Here is a 17,044-nt window from a genome sequence, read left to right on the forward strand (position 1 = left end):
CCCCCCCCCCACCTCTAGTCTTGATATGGAGTCCAAGCACACAGCTGCATTGAGAGCCTCAAGAAAAAAAATCTGTCATACAACTCCACTCCACATTATCTACCTTATGGCCTAGTATCTAAGTGTGAGGAGAGAGAGAGGAGAGGGAGGAGAGAGGAGAGGGAGGAGAGAGGAGAGGGAGGAGAGAGGAGAGAGAGAGAGAGAGAGGGAGAGGGAGAGGGAGAGGGAGAGGGAGAGGGAGAGGGAGAGGGAGAGGGAGAGAGAGTTGAGTTCACTAAGTTCACTAGCTCCATCATTCAGGAACCTCCCTACTGGTAGCTCAGATTTGGATTCTGTCCCTCCTAATGTCAGTGACAGAGAAGGGAAGTGGCCATCAGAGAAACAAAGCCTCAATAACTGAGTACTACATTGTGCTCTGAGCTCCCACCTCACCATAAATTAGAGCTTGTTCAAAGCTGAGCAAGATGTTTGAAAGGCGGACAGGGATGTTTATACGGAAAAACAAAGGACCCAGATGAGGTCCATGACCCATGCATTCAAATATCTGAAGGGCCTTCACGTGGAGGAGAATTTATAATTTCTCTCTGTGGGCCCAGATGCCAAGAAGTGAAACCAGTTCATTGACATTATATTAACAATGTGCTTGTGCTCAGCATGAGGAAGACCTTTTTAGGACTCAGAATTCCCAGCAGTGGAAATCACTTGAGTGATAGACCACTATTTGGCAGAGGAATTGAAAAAGGAAATGTTGAACTCAATAGATCTGGCGTTAGAGAATTACTGAGGTTCCTCTGTGGTCTTTGCAGTGCCCCCTAGTCATCCCTTATGCAGCCAGAGTGGGCAAACCTCTGTGGGAGGTTCCGCTGCACTGAGATGCCGCTCCTCTGAGGGAGCACCCAAGCCAGTGTACAACTGGGTACGTCTTGGATCTTCTCCTACACCTCCTCCAGGTAGCATGGTTCAAGGTAAGAGTTAGGGTATTGGGAAGACTGGACTGGAGACTTAAGATCTGGTCTCTATACCCATTCCCCACATCTGTTATGATTAAGGCCCTTTCCCTCCTCCTTTCTTGTATGATGCTACCTTGTCTGTCTTCCTGTGGTGCTTGGGAAATACTACTCAAGCTAAATATCTTCCGAATAGCATGGAAGAAAGTAGAGGGCAGGGAACACTCTCGCACTTCCTACTTGTCTACTTATTGTAGATTTGTTAAGGGTTACAGGTTTCTTCCAAACTTCCTAGAGAGACAACTAGAGTAGCTTGGACTGGTTCAAACACTTGGTGAGTTTCTTCAGAGATATGTATCTAGAAGGCTTAGCTCCCTTTTGTTGGACCCAGATGCCTTGTTTCCTTGTGTAGTTACAGTCCCAGTAAACCACTTTATCCAGCAAATCTCCTCCCCTAGATCATTTCCTGATGTGTTCTCTGCCTTCTGAGGCAGAAGTAGAGTTCAGAAAAGCAGTTGGCTCAGCTTAGATCTATTCTAGAGGATGAATGTTTAGTTATTAAGACTTTTCGCTGCCACCCAGGATCTGAGCTCATCCAGTAAGTGCTCCACCATCCATTATCACCTCCTGGATATGCAGTTCCTCCTCGAGAAGGCAACAAGGGCACACTTATTGCAGTGACTTTGGAGTTCCTCCCTGGGTCTTCGCAAATTACTTTCTTTCTGAGCCAGGATTCTGACCAATCAGATGAAGTTAACCCTTTCTTAGATTGTTTTTAAGGACTAAATGCATTGAGCTTTCGTGGTGGTAGAATGGGCTAATTGTGAGTTGAACACATGGTAGCACACGTCCTTTTCACTCTCTAGATGAAGTGTCTGGCCAGCTCATTCTCACCAATCTCTCCCTGACCTCCTCTGGCACCTACAGATGTGTGGCCAGCAACCAGATGGGCAGTGCCTCCTGTGAGCTGAACTTCTCCGTGACTGGTAGGGGATGCTGAGTAGAGGACTGGCCAAAGGCTTGGCTTGGGGGAGATTATATGTTATCTGAAGGTGGGCAAAAACTCCTACAACTCTTTGAGTGTCCTGTCTCCCTAGACTCATCTGAAGGCCGAGTGGCTGGGACTCTGATTGGGGTACTGCTGGGTGTGCTACTCCTGTCAGTCGCTGCATTCTGCCTGATCAGGTTCCAGAAAGAGAGGAAAAAGGAGCCCAAGGAGACATATGGGGGTAGTGACCTTCGGTGAGCAGGAGAGCTGGGGGTGGTGCGGAAGGAAATGAAAGATCGGGCTCCAAGTGGATGTCTTCAGACTTCAAGCTGATGTCATTAAAAGCCTTTACGTGGGGTGGAGTTCCTGCTTAGTCCTGGCACAGGAAGGAGAGATTGATTCATAAGGATGGCTCAGTTTGACAGACTGTCGTGTGTGTGTGTGTGTGTGTGTGTTGTATGGTGTGTATGTGTGTGTGCTATCTCACTTAATGCATTTAAATATATATCACTTACCTAATGCATTTAGGTATATATATGTATATGTATATATATATGTATATATATATATATATATATATCACATAGAGGTAATGGGGAAGTAGATGGTGGATGTCAGGAGTTTCATTGTCTTGAGATTCATTATTCTGGATGGGGCAAATACAAAAGGCCAAATCTTACTTTGTTATATACTTGAAAATTTAGCTGCAAGGCCTGGTGTCTTGCATGTAGAAATTGATGTAATATTTCTCTTTCTTTCCGTAGACAGGGTCTCTCTAGGTAGCCTTGGCTGGCTTGGAACTCTCTGTGTAGACTAGGCTGGTCTCAAACTCACAGAAATCCCTATGTGAATTACAGGTGTGCACCACGATACCTGATCATTTGTGTGTGTATGCATGTACACAAATGTACATGTGTGTATATATTTGTGCAGGTTGAGTACAGAGTATGTAGCCAGAGGATAACCTGGCCTTTCTAGGAAGTCTGTCTCTCTTAGTTTTACTTATTGTAGTTTATTAATATTGTGTGTTCATACTGCACATGTGAGGAAGGGCATGTGTGCTCTGTCACCCATGTGGAAGTAAGAGGACAACTTTTTGAAGTCATTTTTCACTAATCTGGAGCTGACCAAGCAAGCTAGATGCCAAGCGAACCCCAGAGATCTCCACCTCTCCAGCTCTGAGATTACAGGCTTGTGTCTGACATATTTTACGATAATTCTTGGGGTTGGATTTAAGGTCTTCCTGCTTAGAAATGAAGCACTTTATCCACTGAGCCATCTCAACTCCCAGGATATGTCTTAAAATGTGGCCTTCAGATGACTAGACAAACCCACCAGGAACTTGTTTAAATACTCAAATTTAGGCCAATTTCTATGCCTCCCGAGGTAAAGTGTGTGTGTGTGTCAGTGGAGACCAGCCTGGATTCCCTTCATTTTAAACAAAGTTCCACAGATGATTCTCAGGACAGCAACATTTAAATGTCCCCGACTTAGAGGATGACAGTTGTCTAAAGGATGTTTCTAGCCTCTGTATGACTTTGCTTTTATCCTAAAGGGAGGATGCCACGGCTCCTGGAGTTTTTGAGCAAGCTTCTATGAGAGCGGATTTTAGCAAAGGGCTCCTGGAGAAGTCTCCAACCGCCAGCACTGTGACCACCACCAAGTCCAAACTCTCTTTGGTTGTCTGACTTGTGAGGGTGGTGAGGGGGCAATGTTAATAATTAAAGCCTTTAGGTACCATGATACCTCATTCTCCTTTCTAGTGGTGAATTCCTCTTTGTGGTCCAAAGAGTACTATTAATAAGGGAATGATTTTGAAATTCCAGAGATGGCGCTGCAATTGGAAGTTCGTCTGGGTCAAAGGGATAGGCTTCAATCCAGGGGTCTTTGTATAGCCCCCACTCTTTTTAGTTATGGTTTGATTAAATGAGGTTTGTTTTGGCTTCCTTAGTGGCCTTATGCAAACCCTGCTCCCCTCACTTCCCATTCCCTCCCGCCCCCCACCCTGCACCCCTCTGAACACTTAGACATTCCTCTTTATTGTTCACATTCCAACCCAGTATGGTAACATGCACACGCAGAGATTAAAAACCTTCCAGCCACAACCCCAGGAGCCCAATGTGGGAGAGGCTATCACCGGGCAAGGCTGCGGAAGACTCCTCCTGCCGGGAGTCTCCAGGCGGTCCGGAGGCTTTTGCATAAACAAAGGAGAGCGGGAGGGGCTGCTCTCAGGGTGCGTTCTCAAGAAAAAAGGGGGTGACAGGCAGGTGTGGGATAGAATTTCACTTCCCGTTAGAGCAAGAGACATCGTCAGATAACCATGAAAAGCTCTTCCCCTCTTTCCTAGCCCCAGGTTTAGGAGGTTGAGCTTGGTTAGGGTGGAAAGACGCGGGGCGCCCCCTTTCGTTGCCCACAGAACGAAAGGACTTGGTGGTTGCTTTTCGTTTTCTTTCTTTTCTTTTTCTTTTTTTTTTCTTTTTAAGAGTACTTGGGCGACGTATTGGGCGCCCTCTGCAGTACGCGCAGCGAAGCGCACGGAGGCTGCGGAGGCAGAGCTGCATGCTGGGCGCGTGGACAGGTGGGCGTGAAGCAAAAGGACATTTTTGGGAGTGTGGGGTTTGGGACGAGGGTGGGGAGAAAAGGCGAAAGGAGACCACGTTAGACTGGAGAGCTAAAAAGGGCACGGACTTGGCTACGCCACGACGAAGCCAGCCTGGGAGAAGGAGTCTCTGGGACGCGGCAGGGAGAGGAGGGGAGGGCTCCTGAAGCTGGCTGGTTGGTGGAAAGGAGGGGCTCACAAACACAGTAGGGAAGTCTTGTCACTGCGAAGGGGACGCGGCATCCGACTCTCCTCTGGTACTGAGGAAAGAGAAGAAGGTCTGAGAATCTACCTTCGGCTGGTACCATTTCCCCCTCCCTTTTCTGGGCGTGTCACCCAGACCACCGCCCTGCCTGCCTCACTGAGCTGACGTGCGCCCCAGGGCAGCTACGTGAGTGAGCCTCCCTGTGCTTATGGCCGTCGGCCGCGCTTGTGCAGTCAAATGAGGGTGACTGTGTGTATGTGTTGGTCCAGGTGTGTCCCTGCCGCAGCCTCAGGCATCTGGACATACCAGAGGCCTACAAAGTTAAGTGGCTTGGCCGGGAGGGGTTCAGGGCTAGCAGAGAGAAGAGGGAACTGGGTCATTTCTCCCACCCAGGATACTCCCCTACAAACTGCCGCTTTGGTTACCTTCTAAAACGTTCAATTCTTCAGTCCAAGGTGAGGCAGACGAGAGGGAAGGGAGAAACAGGTTAACTCTTGGCATATCAGCATCTTTGGCCTTCTCCCACCCACTTATCTTGGTATTCTAGGTCCCCACCCTTAACTCCCTTCACCACCTTCTCCACTCCCAGAGCCTCCCGCCTGTGAAGCACTCCAGCCAAGCCTCACCTGGCCTAGTCTCCGCTGGGGCCGCCGCCCGCGCCTCCCCTGGCGCCCCCAGCTCCGCCTGGTCCCCCAGGGCCCGGGCCCTTCCGGCCACACTCTCCGCTCTTTATCTTCTTCCTCGCCATGTGGCCCCGAAAACTCGCCTGGATTTTGGCTGCAGCGGCGTTGGCTCCGGGATCATCCAGTGGGATGTCTAGAATATCGTCGTCTGGCTTGGAGCAGGCACTCTCCTGAGGATGGGGGGCAGATTTTTTTTTTTTTTTTTTGAATGGGGTTGATAAGGCCCAGGCACTGAGGGGATGGGGTTGACTAAGACCAGACTCTCAGGGGATGGGATAGGCCTAGTGCCCTGTAGGATTGGGAGGACCTCAAGGAAGGCAGAAGGAGTACAGAGGGAAGCCTCTGAGGGCTAGCACACGCCCTAGGCAGCAGCCACCAAGAAGGTTCTGGACCAGGCAGATACAGGAAGAAGTGCATGGTGGGGATGGAGAAGAGAAAGCCAGCTAGCCCCATTTGAAAGTAGCCTTTAGTTTCAGAGGGCTGCAGAGTTGGGTGTAAGTTGAGTTTGGACAAGCAGAGAAAAGGCAGCGGGCACTCCTGGAAGTGACTACCCTTTGATCTCAGAAGATGTCAGGCAGCTAGCTCAGAAAGATCTTTCTTTGTACAGGATTCCTCAGGGAATGAACACATATGTCTACTACAGAGCAGTTTTCTCTGGAGTAGAACTGCACCAGAACTCAATTCAGGAGAAGGAGTCAGCCAGAGGCCCAAAAGTGCTGTTCCCATTGGGCTTGCTAGCTCCTATTGTTTCCCAGGTTGGATCCAAACACCCCAAAGAGGTAAAACAATAACTGAAAAGGAAACAGAAGGCAAGAAGTTCTTTCCTCATGTCCTCGTGAGAAGAAAGGAACTAGGCCAATGGCTACCCTTTAAGTCTCAGGTGCCAGAGCTGTGTTTTTCAAATATTTTAATTCTTCCTCAACAATAAAGATGGGGTACTCTTTCATTCTTTCTTGAGTTTACCTTGAGAAAACTGATAGTTAAGAATGTCAAAAAAAGCCGGGCAGTGGTGGCGCACGCCTTTAATCCTAGCACTTGGGAGGCAGAGGCAGGTGGATCTCTGAGTTCAAGGCCAGCCTGGTCTGCAGAGTGAGCTCCAGGACAGCCAGAGCTATACAGAGAAACCCTGTCTTGAAAAACCAAAAAAAAAAAAAAAAAAAAAAAAAAAAAAAAAAAAAAAAAGAGATGGCTCAGTGGTTAAGAGCACTGACTGCTCTTCCAGAGGTTCTAAGTTCAATTCCCAGCAATAACATGGTGGCTCACAACCATCTGTAATGGGACCCGATGCCCTCTTCTGGTGTGTCTGAAGACAGCAACAGTAGACTCATATAAAATAAACAATAAATAAATCTTAAAAACAAAACAAAAAAAGCCCTACCAGGTATCCCAGACAGTTGTCAATAGCTGGTAGATTTGAACCTTGTTCTGTTCTCTCAAGTTCTAGAGTTTATTTTAATGCCTAAGAACAGAAATGCAACCAGCTGAGCAGCTTAGCTGTATTTTGAGGAGTACTGTGTGGTTTGGGGAGGTTTTCTGAGCTTTTCCAGTCTTACAACTTCCATTTGAAAAACAAACCCCAATGATAATATTTGCCTCTATGGGTTCTGAAGAAGAGTAAATTGAAGGGTTTCATGAAAGTTTCTGGCATACTCTAGTTGATCAGCAAACAGTAGCTATGCTATGATTGCCTTGTAAAACAGTAAGGTGATGTAAAATGATCAATGCTATAAGCCTAAAGTGGTCCCATAGCAATCTTACACAGCTTATCCTAATAATATGTCATGTGCCATAATACGTTTAGCCAATGACATGTCACATACATGATGGTAGTCCCCAACTATATTAATGATGGATGCTGTAGCCATTTTAGTTTACATATATATCCTGCAATGTTTGAACCATTATGAAGTTGGCTAATGACAGACACATTTCTTAAAACATACTTCTGTAATTAAAAATTGTGTGATATCATCCAAACCACCTCTGTTGCCCAGGATTCCTTCCTTTCATCTTCTTTCCCTTTCTTTCACTCACTTTTACTCCTGCTATTTCTGAGTGCTGGGAATCAAATCTACGGCCTTGTGCATGATTAGCAAATGTCTACCATTGAGCTACATCCCTAGACAGAAGGTGATTTGTACTCCAAGCAAGCCTTAAACTCATGTTCTTATTGACTCTTCCTACCGAACGCTGCAGGCATCTTTTCATGCCCAGCTTCTGTTCCTCTGTCACCCTGCTTTTGGTGAGAGTAGAAAGGATTGGGGCCAGGTATGGTGGTAGATTTCTGAGCTCTCAGTCCTGTGGAATTTTTGGAGTCTGAGGAAGGGAGATCAGGAGTTTGAGGCCACCCTGGGCTACAAGAGATCTCTCAAACACACCACCACCACCACCACCACCACCACCATCTCCCACAGAACAAAAATAAAGGATTTGGAAACTGATGGTATCAATTTCAGAGGCTTACTACTCTAGCATCAGTAAGGACTGGGAAGGGGAAGTTGCTATGAAGCCAGAAGGGCCTAGAAGCAGCCTCCTATGGGTTCAGGGATTTTGTCCTTATTTTTTGACCAAAAAAAGCTCTCACAGTATCGGTATCTCTTGTTACATGAGGTGGCCAAAATCTCACATTTTAAGTTAGCTTTCCTTCTGCTCATCCTGACCATCAGCTAATTGTCAGATCTGAGCAGGGTATGAGTGAAGGATTCAGTCATCCATCTCTGACAGGTTTGCCCTAGGGGCATAGTTCTTAAATTTATTTATTTATTTATTTTGAGTCAAGGACTCATCTTGAAGCCCTGGCTGACATTCACCTTGCTCTGTAGGCCAGGCTGAGTTAGAACTTCCCACAGTTCTCCTGCCTCTACCTCGGGAGTGTTGGGAATACAGGTATAGCCTACCATGCCCAGCCTGCCAGCATAGCTTTCTATTCCAGAAACCCAAGGCAAAGTTTACAAAAGACTCCTCCTCATCACGTTTCCCCAGCTGCCCTCAGTTCCTGGGCCTCAGAGTTCCTTAATTTTCTGCTCAAAGATGCTTCTCAGTGGATTTAAACACAATTTCAGGGAGTTTCCAAGAGAGTGCAGACAGATAGGCCTCTGTCTTCTTGTCTTTCTTAGCGCTGTGGCTCTTTCTGACATCTTATACGTCACATAAAATTCAGGTCAACCCCTTTGGGTTTTCTGATTCTCCGAGTGCAATTCCCTCTTTGGGATAGCCTCAGGCAGTGGCTTTTTGAAAGAGGACAGCAGGTACAAAAACCCGTTCCAGATGCCCTCTCCTTGGTCTTGCCTGTGGTCAGAGGTTGCCGTGGTTTGGGTAGTTGTGGTATTTTTCTCCAACCACCCTAAGACCTGACCTCATCACCACCCACCACAGATGATCCAGAGGATGAAACCTGGCACGACAAGTAGAGCCACCCCCAGCACAGCTAAGCATAAGGCTGTGTACTGCTCTTCCCTTGAGTCTGCTCCTTGTCCCTCTGGGCGATTCCTTAGAATGGCTGCTCACGGCTGCCTATGGGCAGAACTGGAGGTAAATAGGATTGGAACCCCAGAACACCTCATTGGTTTTGGTGCTTGGGCAGCTGCTCCTCTTAAAGCCAAGACTGATGGTGGTCTGTGTTGAGGGGTTCTGAATGAACTGGGGATACCTGGGGATGGAAGAATGCATTTGCCAAAAAAGGAGGAGTCATAGAGGGCCACATTCCTTTGAGTCTGAGACTCTCATTTTCTTCAGGGCCAAGAAGAATTTAGTTCAGGTGAATAGTATCCTTCAGCTCCCCAAATCTGATCAGCTTTAAGAAATTACGCCTGTCAGCTGCCCGTTACATATCAGGACCCGCGCTGAGTACTTGGGACATTTTATGCTACATAATTTCCATTTAGAAGTCAAGAAACAACCTCAGAGACATTTTATAACTCGCCCAGGTTGCATAGTAAACAGTGAAATGGTCCTTTTCAGAATTTGTACTTTTTACCCCCTGCTTCAGGGCAGGTGGCTACTTCCAGACTGTTAGCTGGTATGCAGTCAACTAGACTACAAAGGAGAAAAGAGTGGGCTATCAAAACAGATTTCTTTTCCTTTTCCTATTAAACGAAGGCAGGAAAGTCATGTACGTTTGCTATGTCAATCAGCCACTGGAACATTGAATAATAGCTCCTTTAAAAAACATTCCCTTATAAAAGAACACTGATCTGTTTTCTTCTTCCTCATTTCTCTCTAAGCTTGCTTACCAAAAGGGAAAAGAAACAAATAAGGCAAGACTAGATTCTTCCCAAACATCAGGTAGGTTGGTCACGGAAGAGAACCCCAGAGTGAAAAGATAGGAGGCATATTGTTCTCTTTACAGGACAGGACTGCCTGGTAGCAGCCCTGCCCTATCCCAGTCCTCCACCCTTCTTGCCTCACTTTCCCTTCTTTCTGCCTCCCTCCAACTCCACAGAATGAGACTGATGCTTAATATTGTCTGGCCTTTTGGTTCAGTGGACTTGGGACATGAAGATAGAAGACTGTATCAGGACTCAGTGGTGGAGGTGCCCCTGGACCCTGGATATTCAATACCCCTGGTTGTACCTCTTCCTCTAGGGGACACTGATTTCAAACACATCAACCACACCTTCAGCTATTATCTATCAGTATTAGTTATCTGTGGTGTAGCTATTTACCTGCCAGGCACCAATGGCTTCCTGGGTATTCATTAGCACTAGCCAAGAGAGACAGAGTTGGAGGCTGGAGCCCCACATATCGCCCTCTTCATCCTTCTCAGGTTTCCTTGAGTCTTCACCCATTCATGTCTTCCCAGCTGGCATGTCTCCCGATTCCTTTCCCCAACCTTTTTGGCTTCTCAGCCTTTTCTTTCTTGCCTAGCAGTTACCCTCCTCCCCTGTTGACTCATATCTCATAATCTACCATTTATTTATTTGTTTATTTATTTATTTATTTATTTATTTTTACTTAATGTAACATTGTCGGGGATGAGGGGACTCCTCCTCAATTGAGACTGAAGACCCATCCCTCTCCTTTCCTAGCCAAAAAGAGATTCTTGGGCTCAGTGTGTAGCTCAGAAGCAGAGTTACATATTTGCAGTCATAAAGTCCAGAGTTCAATCCCCAGCACCAAAAATAAGTAAGTAAATAAGCAAATAAGCAAACAAACTGTTCCCTGGAGAATAACAAACAGCTTCCTTAGACTCAGCCCTGGTCAGTGTTCTTCAAAGGGCGGGACTGTATGTGATTGGCATGCTTCTTTTTATGTTTTTTTTTTTTCTGGTCTATACATTTACTGCTATGAGCATTTACGGTAATGAGAATCAGTATGCTTCAAAGAGGGATTGGAGAGCAGTCTTTTGAGAGGACAGGGCTCCACACTTGTCAAAGGTGCCTACTTGGAAAAAAAATCACATTTCTAAACCCTCGTTTGTACAACTGTAAAAGACCTACCTACTTGGGGTGATCAGGCACACTGGCAGCTGTTATTGGTTTAACAAGAGTTAAAATGTCAGCAACAGCTTGCTCCTACGTTCTCACTGCCTCTTGGCACCTGGACATCAGGAAATGTCACCTCTCCAAAAAAATAGGCTATTCTTTCCTTCCAAACTTATTTATTTATTTTGCACATTGTGGGAGAAAGGTGGGGTTCCTGCTGTCGTTAAGTAACCTCTGGCGTCTTTAGAAAGAAAACACTAGGAGTTTGGAGTCGTCTTTTCCCCGTAGGTCAGAGGCTAAGAATAAGTAAACGCATTTTATATAGGTCTGGGTCATTCAACTCCCTTACCCAGCTAGGAGCCGGGTCCTGTGATGCCTTCATACAAGAGCCCAAGAGCCCTTAACACGATCTGCTTTGGCGTTAGTCACTTGCAGCATCCAGTTTCCTTGTAGGTGCTGACATAGACACTTCCTCCCCTTGCCCACATGGCCCTCTCACGGTCACTCACCCAGCCCCCTCCAAAGGAGATCTTGGGGGCTGAACCAGCTCCACTTCAGAACCACACTGGCTAGGCTCTTTGCTGCCCATCACCACCAAGACCAGGGTGGATTCTCCCCGCCTTTGCCACATAAGGGCTTAGAAGATCATCTGAGGATCGTGAAGATCTTGCCACAGTCCGCGACGGCAGCAGTGGGATAGGAAAACGTATGGAGGCCAAAAAATACTGAGGGAAAGGACTAGCACACCAGCAACTTTCCTGTGTCTCAGTGGGGGAAGTTCTACCTCTCGTCTAAGCAGCAGCTTTCCTGCATGAAAGCTCTCTGCTCAGATCCGGATCCAACCTAGATTATCTGGCCCATGGGCGCTCAGACGCCCCCGCGAGCTGGGGAGCATTTTCCCCAGGGCTTGGCTCAGATCAGGCAAACGCCTTCCACCATCCAATACAGTATCTCAGTACCATCCTTCCTCACATGGCTCCTAGGTCTTCCGCACCTACTTCCATCCCTCACTCCCCCAAACCCCCAGGGGTTCTCGGGCGCCCCTTGCCCCAGACCACGCTGAGTTCAAGTATGGACTCACCGTGCAGCAGTCCATTGCCGGTGTTGAGGGTCCTTGGCTGGGTTGGAGCCTGGCGCAGAGCGGAGGTGGGTCTGTACGATGCTAGGTGGCAGCTCGGGGGTTGTCGGGCACTCCCGGACCAGTACAGAATCGTTGCAGAACCAGTCTCTCTCCTCTTGGGTCCTGTCTCCCGCGCTCTGCAACTCTTGCGAATGTAACCTGAGCCCTTCAGCCTCGAAGCCAATCAGGAGACACTTTCTGTAGGGTGGGCGGGGAGAACCGAAGCGAGGACCACTCCCTCTCTCGACTCTCTCTGCCTCGCTCGCTTTGGTGCCCCAACCTCTCCGCCTACACACTTCCATCCATTCCTCCTACACACCCCATCTCCCAAATTCAACCCCCCTGCCTTCTAAATCGCAGACTGCCAGGCAGATGTACGTCGGAGTAGGCACAAGGCCCCCAACATCCAGGGCACAAACACATCTGGGTGCAGCACGCCCTACCGCCCATAGATAGAAAACCACGCACCCCACCCACCTCCCTGTACTTTCACAACCCAGAGTCTCAAACATTACTCCCTCTATCTCCCCTCTTTGCAAAGAGGTGCCCTTCTCACTCTAGCTACAGAGAAAGCTGATGATAGACAGCTTACATGATGGGCACATAGTGACACAGACGCTCCAAGTCTCGTGCATCCATATATATTCCCAGGCTGAGTAGTGTGACTATCTTCCCACAGAAAGACGCTGCAGACACAATAGGCAAAAACAACTACATAGGGCCGTGTACACACACTCTGTGAAGCACAGGTAAATTGTAAACCTCCTGTTCGCTAACATATAGACAAAAAAAAAAAAAAAAAATACCTGCATTCTCACCGCTGGCAATGTCTGCATTAAGTGTTTTCTTTTTAAAATTTCACTGTATTGGCACACGTTGATTCTACATAATAATTGGTTTCATTGTGACCTATTTGTGCCCTTTAAATCATGTTCACCTGGTTACCCTCTTTTGCCCCTCCCACTCCTGATAAGCCCCGTTCTTTCCACAAGTATCCCTTTTACTGTCATGTCTTTTTTTGGGGGAGAAGGGAAGGAACCCATTGAATTTTGTTAATGTTGTTTACAGGAGCATGGGGTATGGGCTTCTTTACAGCATCACAGGCATCATACTAGTGACGACACCCCTAAAGTAAATGTCTCTCCCTACCTCATCAACTATTAGCTGTATATACATCTTCAGGGTGGGGTGGGGCTTCATAAGCCACTCCTCTTTCCATGAGGGAGTGTTGATGGACCCAATCTTGTGCAGATCTTGTGCAGGTGATCTAGCTGTTGTGAACTCACTAGCCAAGTCATGACTGGAAGTCATCACTCCATACCTCACCTCCCTTCTTCCAGTTCTTAAATTCTTCCCACCCCTTCTTCCATGATGTTTCCTGAGCCGTGGAAGTATTGGTGTATACATGTCCTCTCTATGGCTGGGCATTCGATAGCCTCTAATTCTCAGTACTTTGACTAGTTCTAAGTGTCTTCCATCATCATCGACCAAATATCTATCCAATAACCTGTGAACTATCTGTCTACTTATCTATCCTTCCATCCATCTGCATCAAATAAAATTACGCATGCCCCACCCCTACTTTGAATGTATTTATATCCTGGTACAGACTTAGCACACCCACCTATCCCACTCCTCACACTAGACTTCCTAACCTTTTGATTCACTGCTTCAAAATAAGACAAAAGTTAGCCACCCTCACGCTTGCTCTTTGGATGAAAAAGAATGCTGTCAACTCAAGCAGTGTAGGGGTTATCACTGGCCCATGCTGGGGAAGGATGTGGTTTAGAGGGAGGCTGGGAAGCAGAGATATGGAATGAAACATCTGGGGTAGGCAGCTTGACCTTTTTGTGGTCTCTTAACCTCCCAGCCTGTCAGGGTAGTATAGCTGACTGTGTCACATGACACTGGGGTGGTTGGGAACCCTTTGAGAAAACTCAAGTCCTCCTCAGCTAAGTTCTCCAAAGAGGAACTAGGAAAGAGATTACTGCTTAGAGTAGAGAGGAAGAAATACCTGTTGTCTCTGAATAGAACAGGGGACCTCAAACAGGCAAGCTGCAATGGATCCACTGTCACAGGCCAACCACAGTGGGACTGCTGAATGCTTCTATTTCACTGAGTGTCTGGGTCATGGCTTTCCTTCTTAAAGGGAGGATGAGTGGGAGGGATATACCAGTGTCCACTCAGGTTGGGGACATGATTAGCCAGCTTGGGGCTCCAAGCTGAGCTGGAGGCTGGTTGGGATTTCAGGGTTGGGGTGTAGGGGTGTCTCTCCCAGCATGTTTGGGACCCACCCACCCCTGTAACAGCAAATCTGTTCCCCAATCTGTCTCTGGCACATCTTTAGTCCCCCCCCCCCACCTCCACCAAATGGCAGGATGCCCTAGGAACTAAGGTCTTTGCCTAAATGACAGACACATCTGGAGCCCCAACTTCCCCTGTGCTTTTACACCAGGAGCCAGAGGGGAGACAGAAGAGGGAAACAGAGGGGCAGAGAGGATATCAGATCTGGACTCTGCTTTTCCCAAATTAGAGCTGAGGAATTCGGGATTTGGTGAGTCTGCGGTAAAGTCTTCCGAGTTGCTAGGCAACATTGCTCTGCAGGCTCCGCTGCCTCTGGGCCCTTCTTCCTGCTGGTCAGAACTGAAAGGAGGGGTATCTTTACCCCCCTCTTCCAACTCCCACACAGCACCTCCCTCCCTTCCTCCTGTGAGACACCTTTGTATGGGGTGAGAGTATCTGAACACTGGCAGACCCATGGGATCCCAGATACAGCAACCGTCAGTTCCAACTACAAAACAACCATTTCAGCAACAGCCCACACAGAACTGGCCTCATGCTCGGCCTGGGGGATGGGCAGGCTTCAAGGTGAGGAAAAGACAGACAGAGAGGAAGGCAGAGCCCAGATTGAGAAGACAGACACACTCACAACTCAAATACACAGAAGTAAGTGACACACACAGACTCAAAGGCACACAACATTGGCTGCTCATATATCTTCAGGAACACCCTGAGCAGGCTGTCACACTTTGGCATCCAACACTTCTTCCTGTTGGATTTCATCAGTGCCTGGGAGCACAGCTTAAGGCTAGTGGGAGGCTTCTCTTCTGGACAAGGTGCCTGGACTTTGTCAGCAAGGTGAGCTGATGGGGCTCTGAGCCCGTGGTTTTCTAGGTGAGTTTGGAGAAGGGACAGGAGCAGCCTGGGGCCCTTGTGTGTGACTGCATGAATGTGGTCTTTGGCAAAGTGATGCCAGGTTATGCTTCTTACCACAACCTTTACTTTAGGGTCTGGGTGTAGGAGATCAAGTTTTAGAGAACGTCTTAGAGCTACTTTGGCTTAGAGCTTGGACCTTATACTTTTTGATGTCTCCAGTTTTAACAGTCTTGCCCATTTGCCAGCTCCCACAACTGTTGAAGGCAAGGATTGCAGATCTGGAAAGAAGAGTTCTAGAAGAGGTCGGGGTTAGGGAGGGCATGCTACTACCCTGGGTTGGAACCAGCAAGGATTGTGGAAACAAAGACTAGAAGGTAAAGCAGATAGAAGAGATGGTTCAACCAGTGAGAGGATAAGACATAACAGTGTAAAGCCTCTGTGGTCCAGTACGCATCCTTCTTGGGACAGATGGAGATAGGATTTGGAGAGGATCGGTCCTAGTAAGCAGAGAGGTGGGTGGGAAGGGTGAGGTGTCACGTGACTATCTATTTGCCAGTACTTGTGGCTTCCCCTCCTGGGAGTGGGCCCTCTCTGAACATAACATCCCCACTCAAGCCCACAGAGAGACTACATAATAAGAAGGGGTGGGAAAACTGGAGGCTTGTGCCTTTGGCAGAGCTGATCTGGGGCTTCTAAGGTCAGGTTTTACCCATTTGAGTGGAGGGAGTGGGGGTAGCAGGAAATTCAGTTTTCTCTGCAAATATTTCAGCTTTTGCTGTAGTCGTATTTTTAGCAACCTGGCTGGCAGAGAAGGAGCCTGGGTACATTTTTAAAGGGGCCTGTGCCAGACTGGAGGGCTCTTTCCACCCCTAACCCACATGTCAGGAAGGAGGGGGAGGAATGAGAGCACATGGCAGAAGGGTTGCATTCAAACTCTAAATTCAGGGTTGCTGGACCTGCTGACCATGAGGTCATCCTCATTAACAGTCATTATTCACTACCAGCACCCTAACTGTCATCATCAACATCAAGAAGAGTAAATACTTCCTGAACTTGTGCTGTGAAGAATGCTATGGGGACACAATATAGAATTGTATAATATGTAGTTCATCCTCCATGTCTATGGGTGTGAATATATGGACTAAGCTAACTGTTGGCTGCCAATATTCAGAGGAAAAAAAAAAAACCTCATCTATACCGTTCAGACTTCCTTTCTTGTCATCATTCCATAATACAGTATAAGAATCATTTACATAGCATTTACATTGAATTAAGTAATATGAATAAGCTAGAGAAAGTTTAAAATATACAGAAGAATCTACACAAGGTACTTGCAAACATGTCATTTTAAACAACTTTTAAATTATTTTAAAAAAAGTATGTGTGTCTGTATACGTCTCTGTGTGGGTATGTGCAAATGAATGTAGGTGCCCATGGAGACCAGAAGAGGGTGTTAGATTCCCTTGCAGCTGGAGTTACAGGCACCTAACAGGAGTGCTGGAGCCAAACTTAGGGTCTCAGTAAAAGCAGTATATGCTCTTAACAGGTGAAGAATCTTTCATTCCCCAAATATGTCATTTTGTATTTTGACTTAAGCCTCTGGTAGGCTCCCAGTGGATATTCAGGGATAGACTCAGAAAGAAAGAACCATCAACAATGAGTGAATACTAAGCTAAATCCAAATAGTGTGTTACAGAGGGCTTCCACGGACATCATCCAATGTGGTAATTTTTAGATTATATTAACACTTTTAACCCCTTTTTCTTGGGTCAAGATATGTGAAACACCCTGTTATGTGTGATACTAGGTCTCCAGTGAGATACAGAACTGGGCTGCAGCATGTTGAGTTTCCAGCACCTCTCAGGTCTGGGGTGCTGGTCACGCAAGCATGAGGACCAGTTTGGATCCTCAGCCTTCCTGTTA

At 47.2% G+C, this 17,044-nt stretch overlaps 2 protein-coding genes across 3 annotated transcripts in view; one reads left to right on the forward strand and one right to left on the reverse strand.

The window, feature by feature from the left end:
- Nucleotides 1-3,684, forward strand: part of Vsig2 (V-set and immunoglobulin domain containing 2) — a 4,982-nt gene extending 1,298 nt beyond the window's left edge. For both annotated transcript variants that reach the window (XM_031345108.1, XM_031345109.1), the window contains 4 exons: nt 807-965; nt 1,814-1,933; nt 2,045-2,189; nt 3,491-3,684. In XM_031345108.1, the coding sequence (XP_031200968.1) occupies nt 807-965; nt 1,814-1,933; nt 2,045-2,189; nt 3,491-3,623 (557 nt within the window). In that variant the 3' untranslated portion in view covers nt 3,624-3,684. The remainder of the gene's footprint in view (nt 1-806; nt 966-1,813; nt 1,934-2,044; nt 2,190-3,490) is intronic.
- A 274-nt stretch (nt 3,685-3,958) lies between these two features.
- Nrgn (neurogranin) lies at nt 3,959-12,895 on the reverse strand. Its single transcript, XM_031345110.1, has 6 exons — nt 12,772-12,895; nt 12,558-12,651; nt 11,927-12,163; nt 5,366-5,592; nt 5,165-5,182; nt 3,959-4,794 (listed from the first exon to the last, which is right to left on the reverse strand). Exons 3-4 carry the CDS (start codon nt 11,939-11,941, stop codon nt 5,371-5,373), a joined length of 237 nt encoding a protein of 78 aa, XP_031200970.1. The 5' UTR covers nt 11,942-12,163; nt 12,558-12,651; nt 12,772-12,895; the 3' UTR covers nt 3,959-4,794; nt 5,165-5,182; nt 5,366-5,370.
- Between the last annotated feature and the right edge of the window lie 4,149 nt (nt 12,896-17,044).

The sequence above is a fragment of the Mastomys coucha genome, unplaced genomic scaffold (assembly GCF_008632895.1).
Source record: "Mastomys coucha isolate ucsf_1 unplaced genomic scaffold, UCSF_Mcou_1 pScaffold23, whole genome shotgun sequence".
In the NCBI taxonomy this organism is placed as follows: Eukaryota; Metazoa; Chordata; class Mammalia; order Rodentia; family Muridae; genus Mastomys; species Mastomys coucha.